This window comes from Sceloporus occidentalis, unplaced genomic scaffold (assembly GCF_023333645.1).
Source record: "Sceloporus occidentalis isolate IW3139 unplaced genomic scaffold, rSceOcc1.0.p SCAF_4, whole genome shotgun sequence".
Taxonomy (NCBI): Eukaryota; Metazoa; Chordata; class Lepidosauria; order Squamata; family Phrynosomatidae; genus Sceloporus; species Sceloporus occidentalis.
Genome location: NW_028316984.1, coordinates 12,860,654 through 12,883,388, shown reverse-complemented (window position 1 = coordinate 12,883,388; position 22,735 = coordinate 12,860,654). Strand labels below are relative to the sequence as shown.

General features: G+C 37.2%; 1 protein-coding gene across 5 annotated transcripts in view; it reads left to right on the top strand.

Annotated features, from left to right (window-relative positions):
• Positions 1-22,735, top strand: part of LOC149313515 (ADP-ribose glycohydrolase MACROD2-like) — a 1,160,252-nt gene that overhangs the window by 709,405 nt on the left and 428,112 nt on the right. For all 5 annotated transcript variants that reach the window (XM_089519240.1, XM_089519238.1, XM_089519239.1 and 2 more), the window contains exon 8: positions 14,304-14,377. In XM_089519240.1, the coding sequence (XP_089375366.1) occupies positions 14,304-14,377 (74 nt within the window). The remainder of the gene's footprint in view (positions 1-14,303; positions 14,378-22,735) is intronic.

Here is a 22,735-nt window from a genome sequence, read left to right as displayed (position 1 = left end):
CCTATGTGTAGTTAGTAACATATATGGGTTCATGTAGGTTGTATCAGCCATCAGTGTGTTATATGAACTTAGCTGCATCATTTAATCACTGTCCAGCTCTGTGGTGTGCATTTGGTAGTTGTGAACTAATGTGGCTGTTTGTATTGAACGTTAAAAGAGTACAGCACCCACAGTTTATCGCAAGAGACCAATATAGAGAGTAGAGTCTAAGTATGCCATTCAGCTCATTACCTGCTTTGAAATAAGTTACACCTTCTTAGACTAACCTACCTTGTACAATGCTTGCAAAAAATAAACCAGGACACAGAGGGTCTATGTAAGTTTGACGAAGTTCAAACTTTAAAGAAGGAGGGAATATAAATGTATTGAGTAAATGTGTTCTTTCTCTATACTTAACTTTCTTTAAGTACATATTAAAAGCTGCCTTCCAGACTAATTGAACCTTCAAAATAATTAAGAATCAGTCCCCAAATACTGTTTTATCAAGGCTGAACTTGGAAAGTACAGTGTTGTGGACCAGTAAATAACAGAATACACTTTAAATATTAATAGATGTTTGTTCTTGTCTGCCTTCAATTCATTTCTGACTTCTGGCACCCCTAAGGTGATGGGGTTTTCTGGGCAAGATTAATTCAGAGGAGGTTTGCCATTGCCTTCCTCTGAGGTTGAGAGACTGTGACTTGTCCAAGATCACCCAGTGGGTTTCATGTTTATGTGTACATAAACATAGGCATGCCATTTGTGCTCTTCATAACTATATCCATCCATCTGTCCGTCCGTCCGTCCGTCCGGCCATCCATCCATCCATCCATCCATCCATATTTCTACTGTCTATCAATGTATCATATACTGTGTTTGTATAAATAAGCAAATCAAGTTATATTTAAATGTTGGCAAAGCACTTTAATATTAAACTGCCTTATACTGTCAGATCTATGAATGACTGCTTTTATCTCATTGTGGTTTTGCTGTTAACCTTCTCTTTTAATTCCATGAATATAATCTGCGGTGATGTTTTCCATGTGCTTTCCCAAGCAATATATAACAAAAGCATCTGTATGGCAGGATTTAAAACACTGCTTTTTAAAATCACACTGCCTGTCAGTGCTTCTTTCTAAAACATTTCAATGAGATTTTTGGAAGCTTAAAGGAAACCACCTGAAGTGTTATATAGATGGTACAGAAAGGGTAAAAGAAGACGTTATGAGAAAAAGGAGCTTTAAAGAAGTTCCTGTTCATCAACAAGAATGCATTTTTAAAAAAAGGGCTTCCCTCTCAGAGAATGTGTTTGTGAGTTTTCTGCACTGCAGTTAAGTTTGTCTATTAGGAAAGCACTACCTACACATCCTGGAATGATGGCCATTTTCACTAATTGCCATTAAAGGTGTGTTCAGCTGTGACCGCATCCTCCATTTTGCAGTTGCCTAGTAAATTATAGATTATCTACCTTAAGGCAAGTGTGGCCATGTTCTGGCACCAAAAGAAGAAATCTGGCTCACTTTCTCTACTAGTCCTTCAGTACTCTATTTTGTTTTGTCCTAGTTTTCATAATCAGTATTGAGATACATACATACATCTCTCACACATGGCTTTCTATTATATTAAATTATGTAATACATTGCCCAAGTTCAAACAGGGCAACATAGTTGATTGCAAGCACTTTGGCTTCACTGTGAAATACCCTCTTTCTGGCATTGTGTGTAGCCCTTAAGAGACATATCTAAGGTGAGTGAATGTTAGTGTAGGTTATGGTCGCCAGGCTGAATCAGGGACAAGGGCTCTGTTGCTTTAATGCTCGGAAGATCTGTAAAGTTCCATCAGGATGAATTATGGCACCTTGCTTCCCTCATCCCCCCCCCCCAACCTACTTTTTAATATGGCTAAATATAACTGTTTATGGACTGATGGAAAGAGGGTGGGGGAGGTAATGGGAAAGCATTATTTTATGTCCCTGTAACTAGATGCACAGCAATGATATCATCCTCTAGGACCTCCTGGGGACCCTGGGAGGCACAGAGGATGCCTGCTAGCTGTACATCCTCCTGCAAAGGTGGTTTCTGTGTCAACACCCATCCAGCTAAAAGATGAGTTGGAGTATGACAGAGGAGAAGTGTGGTAGTTTCTCCTGGCAAATCTTTACCATAGCAACTGTGTCCTGTGTTCAACCTGGCAACCCTAGCATGGGTGTGCATGTACTTAGAATTGTAGCAGCAGGCTTTCTGCCAGGCCTTATGTCTTTAATGGCTACATGGAACTTTTGTGTACAATTATCCATTTTAGTTTAAACTCTGTGGAGGCAGGTTCCTGATTGTGTTAACAGAGCTCTTTGTGCATACAACTGGGCATTGATGTTCAGTTATATGTGTGCAAGTCCCTCCATACATGTCTTCACTCACTCTCAATATATGTGACAACTGACAGCTACTATCTTACAGAGCTAGTTACACCAACTAGTTAAAATAACTATTTACTTGTAGTTTTTGTGGGTTTTTAGGCCTATGTATGTGGCCATGTTCTAGAGGAGTTTCTTACTGATGTTTCACCTGCATCTGAGGCTGGCATCTTCCTCTAGAACATGGCCACGTAGCCTGAAAAACCCACAAAAAACTATGGATGCCGGCCATGAAAGCCTTCGACTATTTACTTGTAATCAATTACTTTCACCAATAACTAATGTCTAACTACATTTTCATGGATAATATGAGATTTATTTTTAGTAACAGTGCCATAAATGTGGCAACATCTCTGTTTTACCTTTCAGTGTGTAGTTGACTCTTTGACATGAAACTAAAAAATGTGAAATGGCATTTTGACTTGACAGAATATTCCTGTTGATCAGTGCAGAAGGTATTGCTTCATATGCATTTTCCTCTTCTATTCACTGCCTAAAGTAGCCACTGTTTCTTGCTTCCTATGTTTTTTTCTTGAGCTGGTCATTAAAATTCAGAGATAAGATTTATAAACAAAATAGAAAATACTCCTCAGTTGCAATGCCTAAATAACTGCCAAAATTAGTCAAGATCTAAACTTTCTATTTTTTTTGTGTGTGTGTGAAGAAGGATCTTCTCTTTAAAACATTTTTATCCTTTCCCTATCCAAACCTTAATAAACCTTAATAAACTATTTGAACAAAGCTCTCAGACAAACGAATTATTTAAGTTGAGAAGATAGAATTTGGCGATCATGACCTCTAAACTAAAATTTCTTACCTGGAATGTCCAGGGGTTAAATACTCCCCAGAAAAGAAAAAAGATTTTTCACTACCTACAGAAGCAAAAAATAGACATAATTTGTTTGCAGGAAACAAGAATGATCTTTCTTTTTCAAAGCCTCCCTATTATAATTACTGAAATGCCGTTTAAACAATGGGAAAGAAACATATCTAAATTTATTTGGAATGGGAAAAAAACCTAGAATTAAAATGAAAATTTGTATGATTCGGTTGACAGGGGGGGATGGGCATTGCCAAATCTAAAATGGTATTATCAAGCATGTGTTTTGGATTGGCTTTTAGATTGTATTAGACTAGTGAATAGGAGAAATTTAAATTTGGAAAAGTTTGAACTTAAATTTGGCCTACATGGATATTTGTTATATGATAAAGTGAAATTAGACAAACATTTTAATAATCATATTATTAGGAAAGCACTACTACAGGTTTGGAAAAAGTATAAAGAAAAATGGTGTCCAAAATACCCATTTGGGCCTCAACAAATGAGGCTATGTTTGGAAGAGAACAATATAAGGAGAATGATTGGGTGACATATAACAATATTACGAAATGGTATGAAGGTAAGAGAATAATGAAAACTCAAGAGGATTTACTAAGGGAGGATATCCACACCAATTGGTTTTCTTATAGACAAATTAGAGAGCGCTTTTTAGTTGATATAAGAGATAAAGGAATAGGGGAATGTGATCAAGCATTAGAGAAAATAATTAAAGATCCAAGGAAACAAATCTCAAAATTATATAATTTGATATTGGAATATGAATTGGAAACAGAAACGGTAAAGGAATTTATGATTAAATGGGCCCAAGATATAAAAGAAGTAATATTGCTGGAGGAATGGGAAAGGCTTTGGAAAGGAAAGATCAAAAAGATGATAAGTGCCGACAGAAAAGAAAACATATATAAATCCATACATAGGTGGTACCTTACCCCATATAAATTGGCAAAAATGTTCAAACAAAATAAAAGTGTTTGCTGGAAATGTAAGAAAGAGGTAGGGACATATCTACACATGTGGTGGAATTGCTCAAAAGTAAAACAATTTTGGGAAAAGATACATACGGAAATGAAGAAAATTTTTGGTTTGGAGGGAAGACCGACCGCTAAATTCTATCTACTCAACACATTCGAAATAACAAAATCTCAGAAAACAATAAGTGAGAAAATTATAATGTTTGCCTTGGCAGCGGCAAGAATGATATTTGCGAAAAATTGGAAGACAGAAAAGTGTCCAGAAATAGAAGATTGGAGATGGAAGATGCTAGATCTATATGAAATGGATAAATTGACATATCTGGTTAATGATAGGAACCTGGAAAAATTCCACGAAGAATGGAAAATATGGAAGATTTACTTGGAGAATCTAAAAGAGGATAAGATGTCTATCACTATGGATATGTAAGAAATGATATTTGAAAGGGAATAGTCGTGATAAAGAAACATAACCTTTATCGAATGCTTTTGTAAAAGGTGACCGGTTTAGAAAATTAAGGTTGTGACAGTAACTAAAGTATAAAATTAAATTATAGAACAGATTTAGACAGACGAAATAGTGTGGTAAGATGATGAAGAAGATGTTGTTAAGGGTAAAGTAACATATGTGATGGTGAAACAGATGGGAAGAATTACTATAGGGTTAAGTTGATGATTTCAAGAAGACTAATATATTTGTGTAGAGGTCAGTGAGAAAATATTAAGAAAAAAAAGAAACAATACGAATCAAGTCAGTACCTAAGGAAGTCAGTTAGTATGTTAATATAAGCATAAAGAATTTAAAGGACGGATTATGTCAAGATTTTATACAAGTTTTGCTTTGTTTTGTATTTTTTTAAATGTGCAATAAAATTTAATTAAAAAAAATTGTTTTTGTTTTGCCTCTACAGCATTTGCTCCTTTTTCTCACTATGCTCTTTCCTCATAAAGTCTTGCCAAGGATTGCTGGATATTTCAAATACACTCTATTTACAAAGATTGTTGACTTTTTAAAATTGATGTTAGTGTAGAAATCAAGAACACATTGGAAGTAAAAATAATCCTGCTGTAATCCTTATTTGTCATGTGATCAATACTTTTCCCACTGTTTCACTTTATGTGATTGATGAAATGTTCTTTGTCCACTTATTTAACAAGATTAAAATGTGTGCCTCCTCTTGTGATTTTTAAAAATCTTCATTGCTGAACATCCTGTTGTCTGCAAACCTGGTACAATAAGAAAACAAAAACATTTCTGTCAGCAAGCACTAGAATTATGGGTTTAATCGCATGCACTTTTCAGCCCGATCAGGGCATGAGACAGGATCGGGCTGGAACAGGGGGAAACGGGTTTTATCGCACACAAAATTGCTGCTGTGCCACAGCCAGAGCATCACCCATACCTCAGCCATGCTCTGCCGGCCAGTTTTGGTGGTACGGAAAACTTCAGTGGTAGCAAAATTGCTGGGAGAAGCATGGCTGGGGGACGTGTGATGGCTGGGTGGCAGCACAACAACAATTTTGTGTGCAATAAAACCCATTTTCCCACGTTCCAGACAGATCTCATCCCACGCCTCGATCGGGCTGAAAAGTGCATGTGATAAACTCCTCTATGTTACCTCCTGGACTGAAATTCATTTATTGTAAATCATATTGTAAATCAAACTATAGTTAATATGATAGGCTGGACTCAACATATGGAAAATTAAACTTTTAATAGTCACTTGATTGTTGTCTGGACGCTTATAGCAAGTCAGGCATTTGGTCCATCTAGTATAGTATTGTTTATACTGGAGAGCACTGACACTTCAGGGTTTCAGCAAGGGTCAGGTTCATTTAGAACTGGTGAGACAGGACAATTAACCTGGGACCTTATACATGCAAAGCATGTGCTCTGCCACTTGAACCCTGGTGACATGGGCATTTCTCTTGAGCAGTGGTGTACTTACATAGAAACTAAATGGTGTGTGATAGATTCCAAAAATCTGTAACTGTTGCTCATATTCAGTGTTGTAATTTATCTGCTGTACAGAACTTCATTTTACATGTGGTTCATAAATCAATGAGAAAATCAAAATAGTGAAAGTGTTCCCATACCTTGGATCAAATATAGACCAGAGCGCAATTAAGAAATCAGAAGGAGACTAGGAATGGGAAGAGCAGCTATGAAAGAACTAGAAAGGATCCTACAGCGCAAAGATATAACTCTGGCCTGTTACAGACTGCCAAAATAAAGCTGCTTCGGGTCTCTTTGGAGGTATGCTATTTAAATGATGCCTGGGTCCTAAGAGTCCAGAGGTCGTGCCAAAGCCACACTCCATTCCTAAGCACTAGAGTGCATCTTTGGTGCAGCTTCCGGATTCTTGGGATGCATGCATCATTTAAACAGCATACCTCCAAAGAGACCCGAAGCAGCTTTATTCTGGCCGTCTGTAACAGGCCTCTGAACACTAAAGTGAGGATAGCCCAAGTCATTATATTCCCCACCATGTACAGTTGCCAGAGTTGGACAATGAAGAAGGCCAATAAAAGATCTCATTTTTGATGTGGCAGTGGACAAGAGTGCTGAAGATACCATGGATGGCCAAGAAGACAAACAAATGTGTCCTTGAACAGATTAAGCTGGAATAGCCCCTGGAAGCCAGGATGACTAAATTGAGACTGCCGTACTTCGTCCACATCAGAAGACAGGAATCATTAGAAAAAACAATTATTATTTATTATTATTATTATTATTATTATTATTTATATAGCGCAGTAGATTTGCACAGTGCTGTACATAAAACAATAAATATATAAGAGTAAATCTGCCTATGGCATACAATCTAAGAGATAATAGGATAAAACATATAAAATACATAGCAATACAGGAAATGGTACGATAAACAGGCAACAAAAGAACATCAAATAGCAAATGATAATCATGCAATGCCTGGGAATGCTGCTCTGAACAGGATGGTCTTCAACTCCGTTTTGAAGCTGATGATGCTAGGAAAGGAAGAGATAGAGATAGTAGGAAGAAAGACCACACACCAGATGGTTAGACTCGATCAGACAGGCCCTGGGCCTGAGCCTACAAGATCTGAGCAGCACTTGAATTTCAGTTTCACTATGTCCCCAAAATGTTTCTCGAACAGCACGTTATATGTAGTTTACCAAGTGCCTAGACTGAGTCCTCTCTCAAGTGGTATATGTCTGGCTTTATATTTTCTGTTCCTTGTCCTATAGGACGTGCTGCAGTGATCAAAGCATAACACTGACATCTTGAAACATATAGCTGCTCACCACTGAGATGTGTATTTTGAAAGCATCTTCACCCTTGTTAGTGACATTTCACAACAGAAGCAGTTTATGGTCTGTGCCAAACAACTTTCTTTGAATTGAACTTGGAAAAATAAAAGACTTGTTTGCTACATAAAATTCTCCTATTGATTTGAATTTCCAATAATTTCCAGTAATCAGCCTGTCCTTTAACAATGAAAAGCATGAATATCAGCATCTATATAGCAAATATAGATTAAAATAGATTTTCTGTTAAAAAGTTACAGTTCTGCATATTGCTTTGAAACCACTTTATAAAAATTTGCATTACAAAAGTGTTATAAATATTCTACTTTTACATTATAAAGTAAATTTGGTTTTAAGTGTTGCTTTTTTCCTGGTAGATTGATGTTTTTTTAAAAGAAAAAAAAAAAAGGGGGGGGGGAAGATGAAAGATTTCAGATCTCATTTACTATTTATCAGTCATCTCAATCCCACTGAGAAATGTTCTAGTTTTGTGACATTTCTGATCAGTTGAAATCAGGATGAATGTTTGCTGATGTGTGTTTCTTTTCATTTTGTGAATTACCCTGAAAACAAACACTGTGTAGCACATTAGAACATGTAAATAACAGTATTAAGGTCAGAAAGATGTACTTAGAAGCCGTAAGAGAGCCTAAAAAACAAAGAACAAAAGTGATACAGCAGATGAATTATGTTAGCAAACACCAATCCATACCTGTTTACTAGTGTAGATAGTTTTTCAGGAAACACTGGATTTCACAGTTAAAAGTGCCTAAGAATGCCATTCTTCCATTGTACAGTCATTAAAATGCATTGGAGTGAATCTCTTTCCTGGCATTTTTCCCATTTAATCTTCTACGCTTGCAGAAATAGCCTGTTTCCATTTTCTTGAAGTGCATCATGTGAAATGTGAACCACACACTGCTTGAATATCTGTTAATGGCTTTTTTTTTTTTTTGGGTGGGTGTATTAACTGATGATAAAATGAGTAAGAATTTTTCACTCTTTTCCTACAGCTAATCCTATATATACTAGAGAGTGTGGGACAGGCAGGCTGGAGAGAACCTATACAACCTGAAAATAATTGAAATAAAGCTGCAGCAGTTTTCTTCCAATTTTACTTGTGAACGGCAGGCTATAGTCTTCATTCCCCACATTTTGTGTGTGTTTAAATTAGGCATTTGATATATTTTAAAAATGGAATAGATGTTGTTCTGTTAAACTGTCATATCCTGGTATGCATGTATGCCACTATCAGGAACCTAGAGTATCTGCTTACTGGAAAGTAATCCTGCAGTTCTGCTATCAGAAGAAGGAAACAGGGTTAGACCTCTCCAGGGAGTATTCATTGTTGTTTTTGTTGTTGTGTGACTTGAATATTGGTGTACAAATGAATGGATGATGGTAGAGGGAGACAGGAACTATGCCTGCTGGCACCATTTCTGAGTGTTATGCACTGAAGCACTGCTGTCACACCCATGATCTGTACTATAAATGTTTGCAGGGAACAAAATCACATACAGGAAGCTTCAGCTTGCATATTCTTTGGTTTGCACCTGTAGGTACCTTTGCAAACAACAGCCGGCTCACGTGAAGATGGGAAGCAAAGTCAATAGTCCGAATCCTAGTTACCTTCCTATTTACTCATTGGTTCACCAAACAGTCATTTCTATTAATATAGGAAGTGGCAAAATGTTGTTCTGGCACAGGACCTGGGGTAATTTCAAATTACATAATTATAGCACTATGGTATTCCACTTGAACTGCCAATGCTACACTTGAAATATGTAGTTCACTGAGGCACTAGAGTTCTCCTGATGCACCTAGACTGCAGAATTAATGCAGTTTGACACCGCTTTAACTGCCATGGCTCAGTGCTATAGAATTCTGGGATTTATAGTTTTGTGAGATATTTTGCCTTCTGTGTTAGAGAGCTTTGGTCTCACAACAAACTACAAATCCCAGGATTTCATAGGATGGAGCCGTGACAACGTCAAATTGTGCTAATTCTGCAGTGTGGCAGCAGCATTAGCCTGAGAGTTTTAAGTATCCATTCTTAAACTCAAACTCTGGGATTCCATAGGATGTTACCATGGCAGCTGAAGTGGAATCACAGTGCTGTAATTGTACAGTGTGAAAGTGTACCAGATGGTATTACTAAATTGCTGTGTGGTGGGATTTAATAGCATTGACAGTGTTTTAACTTGAGGACTTCTTTTCAGCAGTTTTATTGAATTCTTTGGGATGAGGTCTAAAAGCACTTTAAAAGCAATTTGTTACAGTTCAGAGATCAAAAAGTAGCCAATAACCATTGTACCAACATAAAAAAATCTTTAGTTTCTTGTTATTCAGGTGTAACGTACATACAATGAGCCTTTGGTATCTGTTGTGGTTTGGACCCTAGGACTAACCCTGTGGATACCAAAATTTGTGCATGTTCCATTCCCATTAAACACAATGGATAGTAAAATGGTGTCCCTTATATAAACTGGCAAAATCAAGATTTCTATTTTATTTTTGAACATTTTCAAGTCGTAGATGCTTGAATCTATGGATAAAGAATCCATGCATATTGAAGGTCAACTGTAGTTAGTTCAAAAACACTTATACCTGAATGGTAATAACTCTGCTTGTATTACAAAGCATACTTGAGTAGGAAGGCTACACTCATAATATAATTATAAAAGTAAGACAGGCCAAAATAAAGCTGCTTTGGGTCACTTTGGATGTATGCTATTTAAATGATGCGTGTGTCCTAAGAGGTTGGAAGCCACATCAAAGCCACACTCCAGCCCTAAGAACTGCAGGGTATCTTTGGTGCAGCTTCTGTCCTCTTAGGACACATGCATAATTTAAACAGCATACCTCCAAAGTGACCCAAAACAGCTTTATTTTGGTCTGTCTGTTTGAGCCCTAAGATAGTTATGCTTAGGTATGGATTAGCTATTGTATTAATTAATTACATTAACTAATTTGTAACTAATTATATCCAAGGTGTGGGAAGAACAGAGGGCCACCTACCCTCATGAAAATCAGAATTCTCTAAGAAGTGAACTTGTGGGTTTAAATCCTCTGTTTTCACCTGTACCATTCAATCTGTCAGATGGATCTTTCTTAAGTTGTTGTGTCGCTTGCCTTTGCTGGGTAACGCACCCTTGGCTTCTTGTGCCCTTGTCCTTTTCAGTATTCCACAGGCACACTCACTGCAGCAACATAGGCCAGTGTCACTCTTATTACCTTTACCTGTTTTATCTTTTGTGAAATTGAGCCTTTAGCCAGAATTGTCTGAGCTGCCTCTCCAGAAATTGGTTACCTGTGAGACTTCTCGAGCTCATTTCACTCAAGTAATTTGATTCTCACGTGCTTATGAAGATTGCTTTTCTGCCGAAGGCCATGGTGAAAAGGAACAGACCCACACAGTTAGGCGAGATAACACAGCACAAAGACAAAGACAAAATAGCGAGTATGGCTGAAAAATAAATAAACCATAACAGCCAAGATGGCTGAGAAGCTTGCCTTGTGCTCATGCCACTCTTAGTTTGTAACTTCCTGCACTTTGCTTGCCATCACATGCCATGCTAATGTTGCCCCATGTACCCAATGTTTCTTTCCCTCCCTCCCTCCCTCCCTTTTAATATGTGGATTTGACTCAAATGAAGTGTCAACTATTTAGACATGTCACCACTTCTTACTTTTTTGCTGGAGATGGAGGGGGAGAGGGAAGAAAACAGGTAGAGTAGGACTGGTTTGATTCTTCATGGTGGGACTAGCATATATACTTGTGTACAAGTCGAGGGAAGTTTTCAGGGTCAAAATCCTGGATTTTGATATAATCCGTGGATAAGTCAAGGGTAAAACTTAGGGGGCTATAAGGAAGAATGGAAAGGGGGAAATACCACTTCCGTCCCTCCTCCTTCTTCTCTGGACCTCGCCCAACCAATTCCCAGGTGCTGGAGGAGAGGTTTTAACATCGGATTGAGAAAGGAAGCAAGTGGATTTAAATGGAAAGTTTTTTTTCCCATAGGAAACAATGCCTTGCAAAAGGGACCAGAGAGATGAGGGCTGTTAGACAGTGGAACACACTTCCTCAGAGTGTAGAGGAGTCTCCTTCCTTAGAGGTCTTTAAACAGAGACTGTATGGCCATCTGTCAGGGATGCTTTGATTTAGATTTCCTGCATGGCAGGGGTTGGACTGGATGGCCCTTGCAGTCTCTTCCAACTCTATGATTCTATGAATCTAAGTGAATTTAAATGGAGATGGTTTTTTAATAGGAAGCCAGGTCTTGCAAAAGGGACAAGAGAGAGAAGCAAGTAGATTTAAGTGGAGAGGTTTTTTCGTAGGAAGCCAGAACTTGCAAAATGGTCCAGAGAGAGAAGCAAGTGTTTTTAAATGGGGAGTTTTTCCAATAGGAAGTAAAGGCTTGCAAAATGGACTGGAGGGGGAAGGAATTGGTGTTCAATGGAGATTGGAGCATCAGGCTTATTTGCTTTCAGACCTTTCTAAGCATTACTGATGTATTGACCCTTATATAAGTCTACCCAAAATTTTAGGGCCAATTTTGAGGCATAAATTTCTTGACTTATAGTTGAGTGTATACAGTATATTTTGTGCCAGAATACATGATTTGTATGGAAAAGGTGGCAAGTGCAGTCCTGGCCATCTCTAGGTAGGATCAGAAAAAGCTTGGGATTGAAAATCTGGAAAGCCACTTTCGGTCACGTACCCAATACCAAGCTAGATGGTTTGACTCAATGTAAAGGAGATATCTGTGTTCCAACTTCCATTTGGGAAGTGGCAGTTCCCTCACTAGTCCTGCTGTTTACTTCTCCAGGGTATTCATCTTTGCTTATTTCATTCTCATGTTCAAGAACAGATAACATCAAAAGTTTTATCCTGAGGATTGTGAGGGTTTCTGTATTTAATTAATTAATTATGTTGTCATTGTTATTGCTGTCATTTTGCATTTCAAGAGGTTTCTATAAAAAAATTGCAGAATTAAAATCAATGTTTCTTGTAAACAAGACAAGGTGTCCTGAGCAAAAGGCAACATTTTCTGCTCAAAAATACCAGTTTTTTCTTTTGGGGGGGGTATACAACCCCAGGATTTGGGGGCAGAAAATTATCTTTTGAACACTTAAAAAAAAAAGACCAGTTCACAAATGGAAACAGTAATAGTAGAGCTCAATATCTTAAGACACCTTTCCTCACCAAATAGGGTGAAATTTATGAGCATTCTTTATCTTCCCTAGGTTTGTTTCTTCATTACCTTTATATTTTTCCAATTGAGATGTTCATATTCTTAGTGTGCAGTGCCCAGAAGTGTAGTACCATGTCAGAGGCAGTGCTCTTGCCTGCCAGGGTTGGGTAATGAACCTCCTCACTCTTCAAAATATGTAGGAGACAGGGAAGATCCAATATGCAAGGGCAGCATTTTAACTGGTTCAAGAAGACTATATTTTCTAAAGCCAAGAGTTTCTCTGTTTTCTCCCTAAATGTTTAGTATTCTTTTTTTATTAAGTGTTTTCTTTGTTCAGTGAAAAGAGTTTGAAAATAAAAAAGAAGTCAATATACCAATTTTATTTTTCCTTTTAGTACTAAGTATAGGACTCTAGATTTCCCCCTCTCCTCAGCTTTTTGTAAAAGGCATCTGTTTATTTAAACAAAGAGAAGATTTTGTTTGTTTGTGTGGAGGGATGGGGGATATGTATACTACTTTAGCACCGCTTCCAGCAAGGGCACTAAGGTGTAGAATTAACATTTGAAAGGTGAATCGTTTTTGCTGGAAGAAAAATGTTTCTTTTGAAAATAGGCTATGCATAAACAAGCACATATTTTACTTGGCTGAAATACCGTTGGCATATATATTCTTCATTATAATTTATCATCAAGACGTTATAGATCTATAAGGCATAGACCAATGCACCATGTATCTCTTTGCTAAAGGGGTTATGATTCCAATTTAAATTCTTCCTACTATTTATTTATTTATATATAGTACATATATACCACCTTATGAAGCCCTCCCAAGGCAGCTTATAACAGATAATTGTTTCATAATTAGCTTTCTTGTCTGTATATGGTGGATATTTTTTGCGTATTCTGTCCGGTTGAAATGCACAATCTTTAAAATAATTCAAATATTGGTTAATAATTAATTAAAATCATTAATTAAATAATGCAGCATTTGCAGCAGTTTCCACCTAAAATAATGAATGTTGCATTTCTCATGGATAAAATTTGATTCAAATATTAACTTTACCCGAGCTCTTAAAAAATGACAGTAGGGAACTGGAATCTCATCTCCCTGGCTTTATAGCCATACCCTAATGAAATACATTATTTATTCTTTGTCTTCGTCCATCCATCCCCCAAGATTGTCTCTTTTAATTCTTTATCTCATTATCTCATTATGTGACTTGCTCTTACCCAGGATCCCATTCTCTTTGATCAACAAACATCAATTTAATTTACCAATCGTTGTGAATTAAGTTACAATAATGTGATTATAGTAACTGCTCACTTTTCCAATCTGATAAGGGTATACATCTATGGTTTTATTTTTTAAAAATAATTTGAATTATGCAAGATGTACATGTATGAAATACTAACCCCAATTGAATGTCCTTCAGTTGTTGCAGACTGCACCTCCTATAAGTCCCAGTCCACCTGGCCAGTATTAAAGTGTGTAGTCACAAAGCAGTGAATAGCATTCAGTCAAGGAAAGTTGAACTATGTCACCTTCTTATGTTTAAAGAGATTTAAACAGATACATAAACAACATTATTTCTTCTTTTAATTTCTTTCTCTGTTTAGGTTTTCCAAATGAACCCGCTGCAATCGTTGCACTTACCACAATCAAGGAATGGTTAAGCAAGAATTATCACGAGGTATGACTATAGACAAAATCATAATGTTGAGTATTGCAGATTTTAAAAAATTGTTGCTGGAATATATGCAGAAAATATGCAGATCGTAGCAGAATGCCCTTTTCTGTTTTTACAAATTGCTCTCTGGCTTGTAAACTGTTTTTAGCAGTGTTGAAGGGCTCATGGTGCCCTCCAAGGCTTTTTCTCACCATATGGTTTGAATCATTTGTGCAAAATGTGGGACTTGATAGTTTTGAACTTCTTTCCAGTTTATTGGGGAAAGAGAAAGTTAGACCAAAGGTACTCTGAACTGGTCTCCTCGCATGCTGAAATCGAGGTTGGTAAAGGGACTAGAGAATTAGGTCTAACAAAAAACCTTCAAAGTTAATAGATGATTGTTTATGTAGAATACCTATTTTAAATTTTTATTTAGCATGGTATTTTGCGCCAAATGACGCTGAAGCCAGGATAGAACAATTTAAAATAGCAACAGATCTATTCTGTGCGTTGTTGTCGTTGTTTTGAAAAAAGCCCATTACAAAATTATAGAAGTGGATGGTCTACTTTAATACAAAGGGCTTTGAAGTGTTTGCTTTAATATTTTGTCTGTAAGCTGTTTTGTTAAATCTGTAAGCTGTTTTGTTAAATATACCACAATACTTGGGCAATTGTGACTACCATCTACAACTATTTATCTTGAGTGGAAATTGGGAACAAAACCCTTTCCCCCATTTGTAAAGCGCTTAGGGATAACCTTGGATGTATGTTTTTTTCTGTTTCTTCTGTAATCACACCAAGTATTGACATGAACCAAGAAAAAGAAGGAATATGAGAGAATAACTAAAATCAATTTACTTTCCAAAGGGTGATGATAGTGAAAACAATAAAGTTTCAAAACTATTTTAACTAAGATCTCTTTTACACTTCACAGTGATACTACTTTGATACCACTGTGACTGGTATGTCTCCATCCTGTGGAATCCTGGGATTTGTAGTTATGTGATGTATTTAGTACTCTTCTAAAACTCTGTAGTATTTTGTCAAACTATAGATCTCAGGTTCTTACAGAATCCAGCTGTGGTACCAAAGTTGCTGTAAGTGTGATAGGAAAGAGACCTAATTATTTTAGTGTTGTATAACTGTTTTCAGTGGTTGTTACTGTGGTTTTACTGGTACTTGCTTTTTATTTATGTTGTATGTCACCTTAGATCCCAGTTATGCAAAAAAGATGGGGTACAAACCAAATAAAAAAACAGTCTTGATGACTGAAAGATACAATCACTAGCAGTTTTTGGCATGGATTAAATTATTTAGGGTTTTTTAGTTCTATATTGATTCTTACAAAGTGGCCTACTGGAATTCAAGTGTATAGTGGTTTGTATATGTTTGTACCTGTTCCCATCTAACGGTGGATTAAATCGGTTTCCATTGTTTTATTCAGTGATACAATTATTTTTATGACATTTTACCTATAGTTATTTGTAATTGGCCTTATATGGTGTTTTGAAACTTATGGAGAAGTAGTGTGCAATCAAAAAGACAGTGATTATCATCATTACAGACTGCTATAATGTAACTTCTGTTTGTGTCATGACACAATATTTTTGGATTTCTGGATAAAACAGATTAATGTGTTGGTTTTTTTAAAAAAAGCCTATCTGCATATGGACGGTGCCCTCCACTCATATATGGGTTGGTTTATGCGTTGCACTAGATGCTGCATGAGAAAACATTAAACTAAATCCATAGTTGTTTTCGCAAGACTTTCTGCCATCTCTGACAGGATGGGAATCCCTGTGGAATTTACATTAGAGGGATTACTGTGAGTGACTCTTTGTACTTTTGTTGCTACATTTGTTCTTCGAATCTGAATAAATGATTTAAAACAGCAAATTGGGATTTTGGAAAATAGGTACTCTTGTCTCCTCTGGTTCACTTTAGGGAACTGATTTCTTCTGTTGAAGAATCCATAGTAATTCAGTGAAAATCCCCCAAATATAACCTGTCTTGAATGCTGGTCTTGAAGTGTTTCAACAGTTCAAAGCTAGCACATTTACTTGGAAATGTATTCAATTGATCAACAGGTCTCTTCAAGTAAATGTACTGAACATTTAGTATCAAATGCACAATACAAATAATCAATACAAATTTTGCAAGGTTGTTGCACAACATCTTTTACTGTGATACAACATAATGGTTACTGCATGTGAAATGCAGAGTGAGGCATGATGAGTATGAATCAGGAAGTAGACGACTACAGCAACTAAAATGCAATTCTACCAGGCTCCCAAGAGGACTGAATAATGTCTATTTAGTTGTTCAATATGAATTTCCCTGATCTAGTCTTGAAATACATCTCTTAGTGGAACTAATTTCTGGTCATGTTTTACACTGGAACCTGCTGACTTGCAGTTAGAGAGTAAATCGAGTTTTGAAGTTAGTGAATGGCCGTATATTGTCAGTATAGAAATCCTTTGCATTGAGTTTGCAAGAATGGCAGTCGTCAGCAGTACTGGACAAATTCACTGCAGCCTTCTCTGCTATCTCTTTAGTAAACTGCATTTTCACATTTTACAAAGTACTCTAAAGTCTTAATAGAATTCTTCAGATCAGAGAACTCTGTCCTGTGAACTTATCCTCTAGTAAGGAGCCCCCTGTTTAACTCCTTAAGTTGATAAAATGCTATATTGATCAGTGAGAGCAAAGGTTGTTTGCATTTATTGTTCAGTTATTATAATGTTACTAAAGAAGGTGCATCAGCATTTGGGTTCACTATACTTGTTACTTCCATTTGAAAGTCACATTCTACAAAAAAAAATTCCAACCAGTGGCTTGATCTTTACAGTGATGGCAAGGACTGAATGAAATTAACAGGTGGGGCCAAAATCACATCTTTCCCCAGCTCATCACAAGGAGCATTTTAGCTTTTATTGTGAAGTCACCCAAGTGAAATGTTATTGAATAGATCGTACTTCTTGGCTGGTACAACCATCCTCTGCTGTTTTTATTTTCTAAGCTACTGTCACTACTATTGAATGCTTATTTAGCACCAGTGGTGTCCTAGGAGATGTATAGGACATCCAGGCCAAAGCATCGTCCCAGCCCCAAGGGCATGCATATTCATTTCAAATCTTCTCATTCATCCTCAGTGATAGAGCCAGTTAGTTAAAACTATCCAGTGTGGAGAAACGTCAGAGACACTTGCTTCCACTACAGTTGAGTAGGAATAGTATAGTAGTAGCAGTTGATATTTTGAGGGGAAAGGCAGTAATCGTTCTTCTTGGTGTAATTAAACTTTCAGAAAATAACTAAACATTCAGAAAGTATAAAAAGGCATTTCTGTCATAATGTCATCATAATATACAGTGAAATATTGTGTCATGATAAGAACTAGGAAAAGTTTTAACAGCAAATCCCAGAACAATTGACTACTTTCATAAGTCTTAGTAAGTTCATCCAGGTAAATACAGTCGGCCCTTCTTATACGCAGATTTTTTATACACAGATTCAAGCATACACAGTTTGAAAATGTTCAAAAAAGTATAAATTTCAAATATCAAACACTGATTTTTTTTATAAGGGACACCATTTTGGTATGTCATTATATTTAATGGGACTTGAGCATACACTGATTTTGTTATACACGGGGGATCTTGGAACCAAACCCCAGCATATAACAAGGGTCCACTGTATGTACAAAATTGCATTTATGTTTTAGGCTGGTGTTCTGGGAGTTGTCCAACAAAAGAAACATTCCCAAGCTCTGATCATGATGGCCGATGGGCAAATTCTGGAAAACCTTTTCAGTCCCCCTTGCAACAGGATGACTGCATCCCACATTGAGTTTGGGAAAGCAGTCATATTTCTAATTCAAAGTGTAAAAAAGTAGGGGATATTCTTATTTTTAGTCTGAAATGCAAAATTTTAAAAAATTGCATTTTAAATAGAAGGGCACTGAAAAAAATGGACATGTGTTCTAGCATTTCTTGACTTTCCATATTCTTGACTGGTTCCCGAAATTTTAAAACCCTTTAAAACATATACCTCTTTAGTGGAGATTTTTGGCATCACATAAAAACAGTCCAACTTCAAAAGAAATATCATTCATTTGTGAATTTGTCAGTACTTTTAGAATCTCCTTGTTATTCTTAATGAAAGCTAGAAATCTTCATAAAATGAAGTTGGTTACAGTATTTTGTACATTGATTGCATAGTTTGTGTTTAGAGTATGCATATGGATAGGCATGCCCCTGTTGTTAAAGTGAAACAACAAAATAATTTTGTTCATGTTTCATCTACCAGCAGGGAACCTCATCTTCACTGTCTGCATTCTCTTGTTTTAGCAAAATTCATTAAACAATTTCAGCCATAAGAAGCATGAGAGATGAGTGTTCCATTTGGCATGCCCTTCGGTTTGAGCTATCTGTTTATGTTATTAAAAATAAATCTTTCAAAATGTTCTTTTTTCCAAGGACTTGTGCAGATCTTTTATACTGACAGTGGTGTCAGTAAAAATCCAGCTTTCTATTTTAGTCATTTTTGCATAAAAGGACCACTAGATCAGCAGAGGCACAGTGCTTTTTTAGAACAACACTCTATTGGGTTGTTCAAAATTAGCTCTTTTCTATTTCTATATTCTAATTGAGGTAGTAATCACAGGCTGCTGATTGAAATGAAAATCAGCCATCATCCTACTGTCATTTGTCTTAAGTCAAAAATGAGGAGGGGGATACTTTTCAGCTTTACACAAAAATAAAATGCTTCATTCTCATTATGCCATTCCTTTCGGGTTGCCTTCAAAAAGGATCCATGTTCTCCCTACGGCTAAATCTAAATATCATCTCACCGTACAAATCGCTTTCACAAACGATAAAGAAGCCACCAAGGGAATGGTTTTACCTTGTGACATCTTCATATTGAGCCTACCTTTATTCCCTAATCCTTTTTCTGCTTCTTTAATTATAACATGCCTATTTAAAGAAGGAAGGGTGCAAGGTACTCCCTCGGGAGGAAGTGTGCATTTAACTGAAGTGTGCATTTAATTATCAGCTCATGTCCATCAAGAGTATGAGACCTGCGTGTAGGATAGCTAGGTATATAATTGCTGAATTATGTTGGTAGGAAAAGAACCTTTGAAGCCCAAAGGATTCCTCCCAGTCTTACTCAGCTATGGCAGAGTCGCGAGAAGAAATCATCACAGCAGCAGGCCACTCTCCCTAGGCCAGTGGTGAAACTAGACTTCAGTGACTCTCAAGAAATCTTGGGATTAACTTGGTCTCACAGCTTTATCCCTCAGTCTAAAGGGGCAATAGCAGTAAGCAGATGGGATAGATGCTTACCTTTTGGATACAGCTTCTTTGGAAGATTTTATAACGACACCATTGGCTTTGGTTAATGGCAAGATCAAGTCTGAGAAATGCTTCAGTGCTAAAGAACATCTAAACCACTTCTGTTTGAACTCTACTGTACCTGGATATTTGGAAACCTGCCTCCTGGTTGACACACCACCATAACTGTGAGGATTGTCCTTGCTTTGTAGGTATTGGACCTTAGACCTAACTACAGTCAGCCCTTCTTATACACAGATTTTTTATACACAGATTTAAGCATACACGGTTTGAAAATGTTCAAAAAAAGTATAAATTTCCAATATCAAACCTTGATTTTCCATTTTTGTAAGGGACATCATTTTGCTATGTCATTATATTTAATGGGACTTGAGCATACACGGATTTTGTTATACACGGGGGATCTTGGAACCAAACCCCAGCATATAACAAGGATCCACTGTACTAGGGAGTTACCAGCCTTACTTGAAAGAGAGGCTGAGAATGGTTTTAGGAGTGTATTTCTGAATCTATCATACCAGTGAGGTGATTATAACATGGAGCCTTACCATCCTTGAAATGTGGCTGACTCGTCTGTAAAGCACGCAGGTGTAATAATAATAATAATAATAATAATAATAATAATAATAATAATTGTTTATATCCCGCCTCTTCCTATGGATTGAGGCGGGTTACAATAACACAAAAATACATAATATATATAAAACCATTTCTACATAATCCCTTATCCCCAAGCCCCCTCCCTACCTTAAAAACAAAATAAAAATAAGATGACAACAATATAAAATACTAATTAAAATTAGTTAAGATAAACATATTTGAAGTGAGGCATCTTTGGGGGCAGACAGAAGCCATCAGTATCAGTGGGAGGGGAGGTTAATCTGGAAAGGTCTGCCGGAAGAGATCTGTCTTGACAGCCTTTTTAAAGGCCTCAAGAGTAGTAATTTGACAGATCTCCTCCGGCAGGTTATTCCACAGCCTAGGCAGATATAAAGGCCCTCTGAGTTACCGCAGCCAACCTGGTCTTCCTTGGCTGCAGCAAGTTCTTCCCAGAGGACCTGAGTGTGTCTGGTAGATTGTATGGAGGTAATCTGAACCCAAGCCATATAGGACTTTAAAGGTTATAACCAACACCTTGTACCATACCCAGAAACTAATTGGCAGCCAATGAAGAGATTTTAAGGCAGGTGTTATATGATCTGCTCTGGATTTACCAGCGGCCAGTCTGGCTGCCATATTTTGCACCAGTTAAAGTTTCTAAACTTGGCACAAGGGTAGCCCCATGTAGAGCAAATTGTAGAAATCAAGTCAAGAGGCTACCAGCGCATGCACCACTGTTTCTAGGTCCGCCTGCTCCAGGAAGCTGGTGTATCATCTGAGGTTGATAGCAGGCACTCCTGGCCGTCACATCTATCTGTGCTGACAACTGAAGTGAAGAATCCAGGAGCACCCCCGAGCTGTGAACACAGTATGACCCCATCCAGAACTGGATGACATATCTCCATCCTCGGATTAGGGGTCCCTATGGCGAGTAATTCCATTTTATCAGGATTCAGTTTGAGTCTGTTTTTCCTCATCCAGTCCATTACCACCTTAAGACATTCATTCAGAGAGAGGCCATCCTTAGTCACTGCAGCAGCCCGAAAGATGGAGAAACATATATGGGTGTCATCAGCATACTGATAGCATCTTGCTCCGTATCTCTGGATGATGTCACCAAGAGGCTTCATTTAAATATTAAATAGCATAGGAGACAAGATGGCGCCCCAAGGGACACCAGATTTTAGCTCTCTTTTAGAAGAGCAATTGTCTCCAAGCATCACCATCTGGAATCTGCCTGAGAGATAGGAATGGAACCACTGCAATGCAGTGCCCCTAATCCTTAAATCTCCCAAGCGTTCCAGAAGGATACTATGGTTGATGGTATCAAAGGCCACTGAGAGCCAATCGTGCTTTCCTCCCATGATTTAATCATCATTGAGGTGTCCCGCTCCACTCCCATCATCAAAGTATTCTCAGACCAGCCATTTCTCCAATAACGGAAGTTCCCGTTGTTGAAAAATGACTGCTCCATGAATGCTGTGATAATGGGAGAGGAGCAGGATGCCTCAATGATGATTAAATCATGGGAGGCAAGTGCAATTGGCTATCACACCAGTGCACTTTACGGACGATTTAACTACGTTTCAGGGATGGTAAGGCTCCATGTGGTAATTGCCTAAGAGTTCCCCATGATGCTGACTTACTGTGCCGTTGTTCATGCTTTCAGTCTTTGGGCCCAACAATTTGTAAACCACAATTCATTCCCTTCAAGGTTAGAATATCTTTTAGGCAAACATAAATCCTCTTCTAAAACACTGAGGAATTAGCACATGGATACCATTGTACAGTATCCCATATCCCCCGCCTTCTTTTGCTCCCTAGAGAGAGTTTGTAAAGGGGAAGAAGGTAGTAAATTCTTCTTTGTAAAGATTCATGTCTTGTTATAAATAATGATCTAATTTTCTGTAATTAGTGCCTCTAAAACAAAGCTCTTCTCTGTGTGGGTTCTTGGATATTTACATTTTTTTAATTTATCAATTGGCATCTTCCATGTCATGGTTTATTTTGCACAGCTGAGCAGGAAATTGTTCCTTGAATGCCAGGAACAACAAAACATCTTTCTAAAATCAAAGTAGTTAGACTATTATACTTTTTAAAAAGTGTCAGTAGTCCAGGTAACAATTGTAGTAAAGCATTTTTCAAGGTAATTCACCATAAAGGAACTATTAAGGGGAAATTTGTTTTGAAGAACAGGTTTTTTGATTATTTGTGCTAATCTATTTATGTCTTACAGAACACATTTTATTCCAGTATTTCACTATGTTAATGTGATAGAAACTGTGTAATATATGGAGACTCTGTATTACATGGTAAAGACTTCCTTAATTTGTGCAAACCAGTTGTCATAGAAGCAACTCCGTTTCAAAACACTATTGTTAATTTCCTTGTAATTTCTTTCTGCGGGCTCTCATAGAAAATTTCATATATT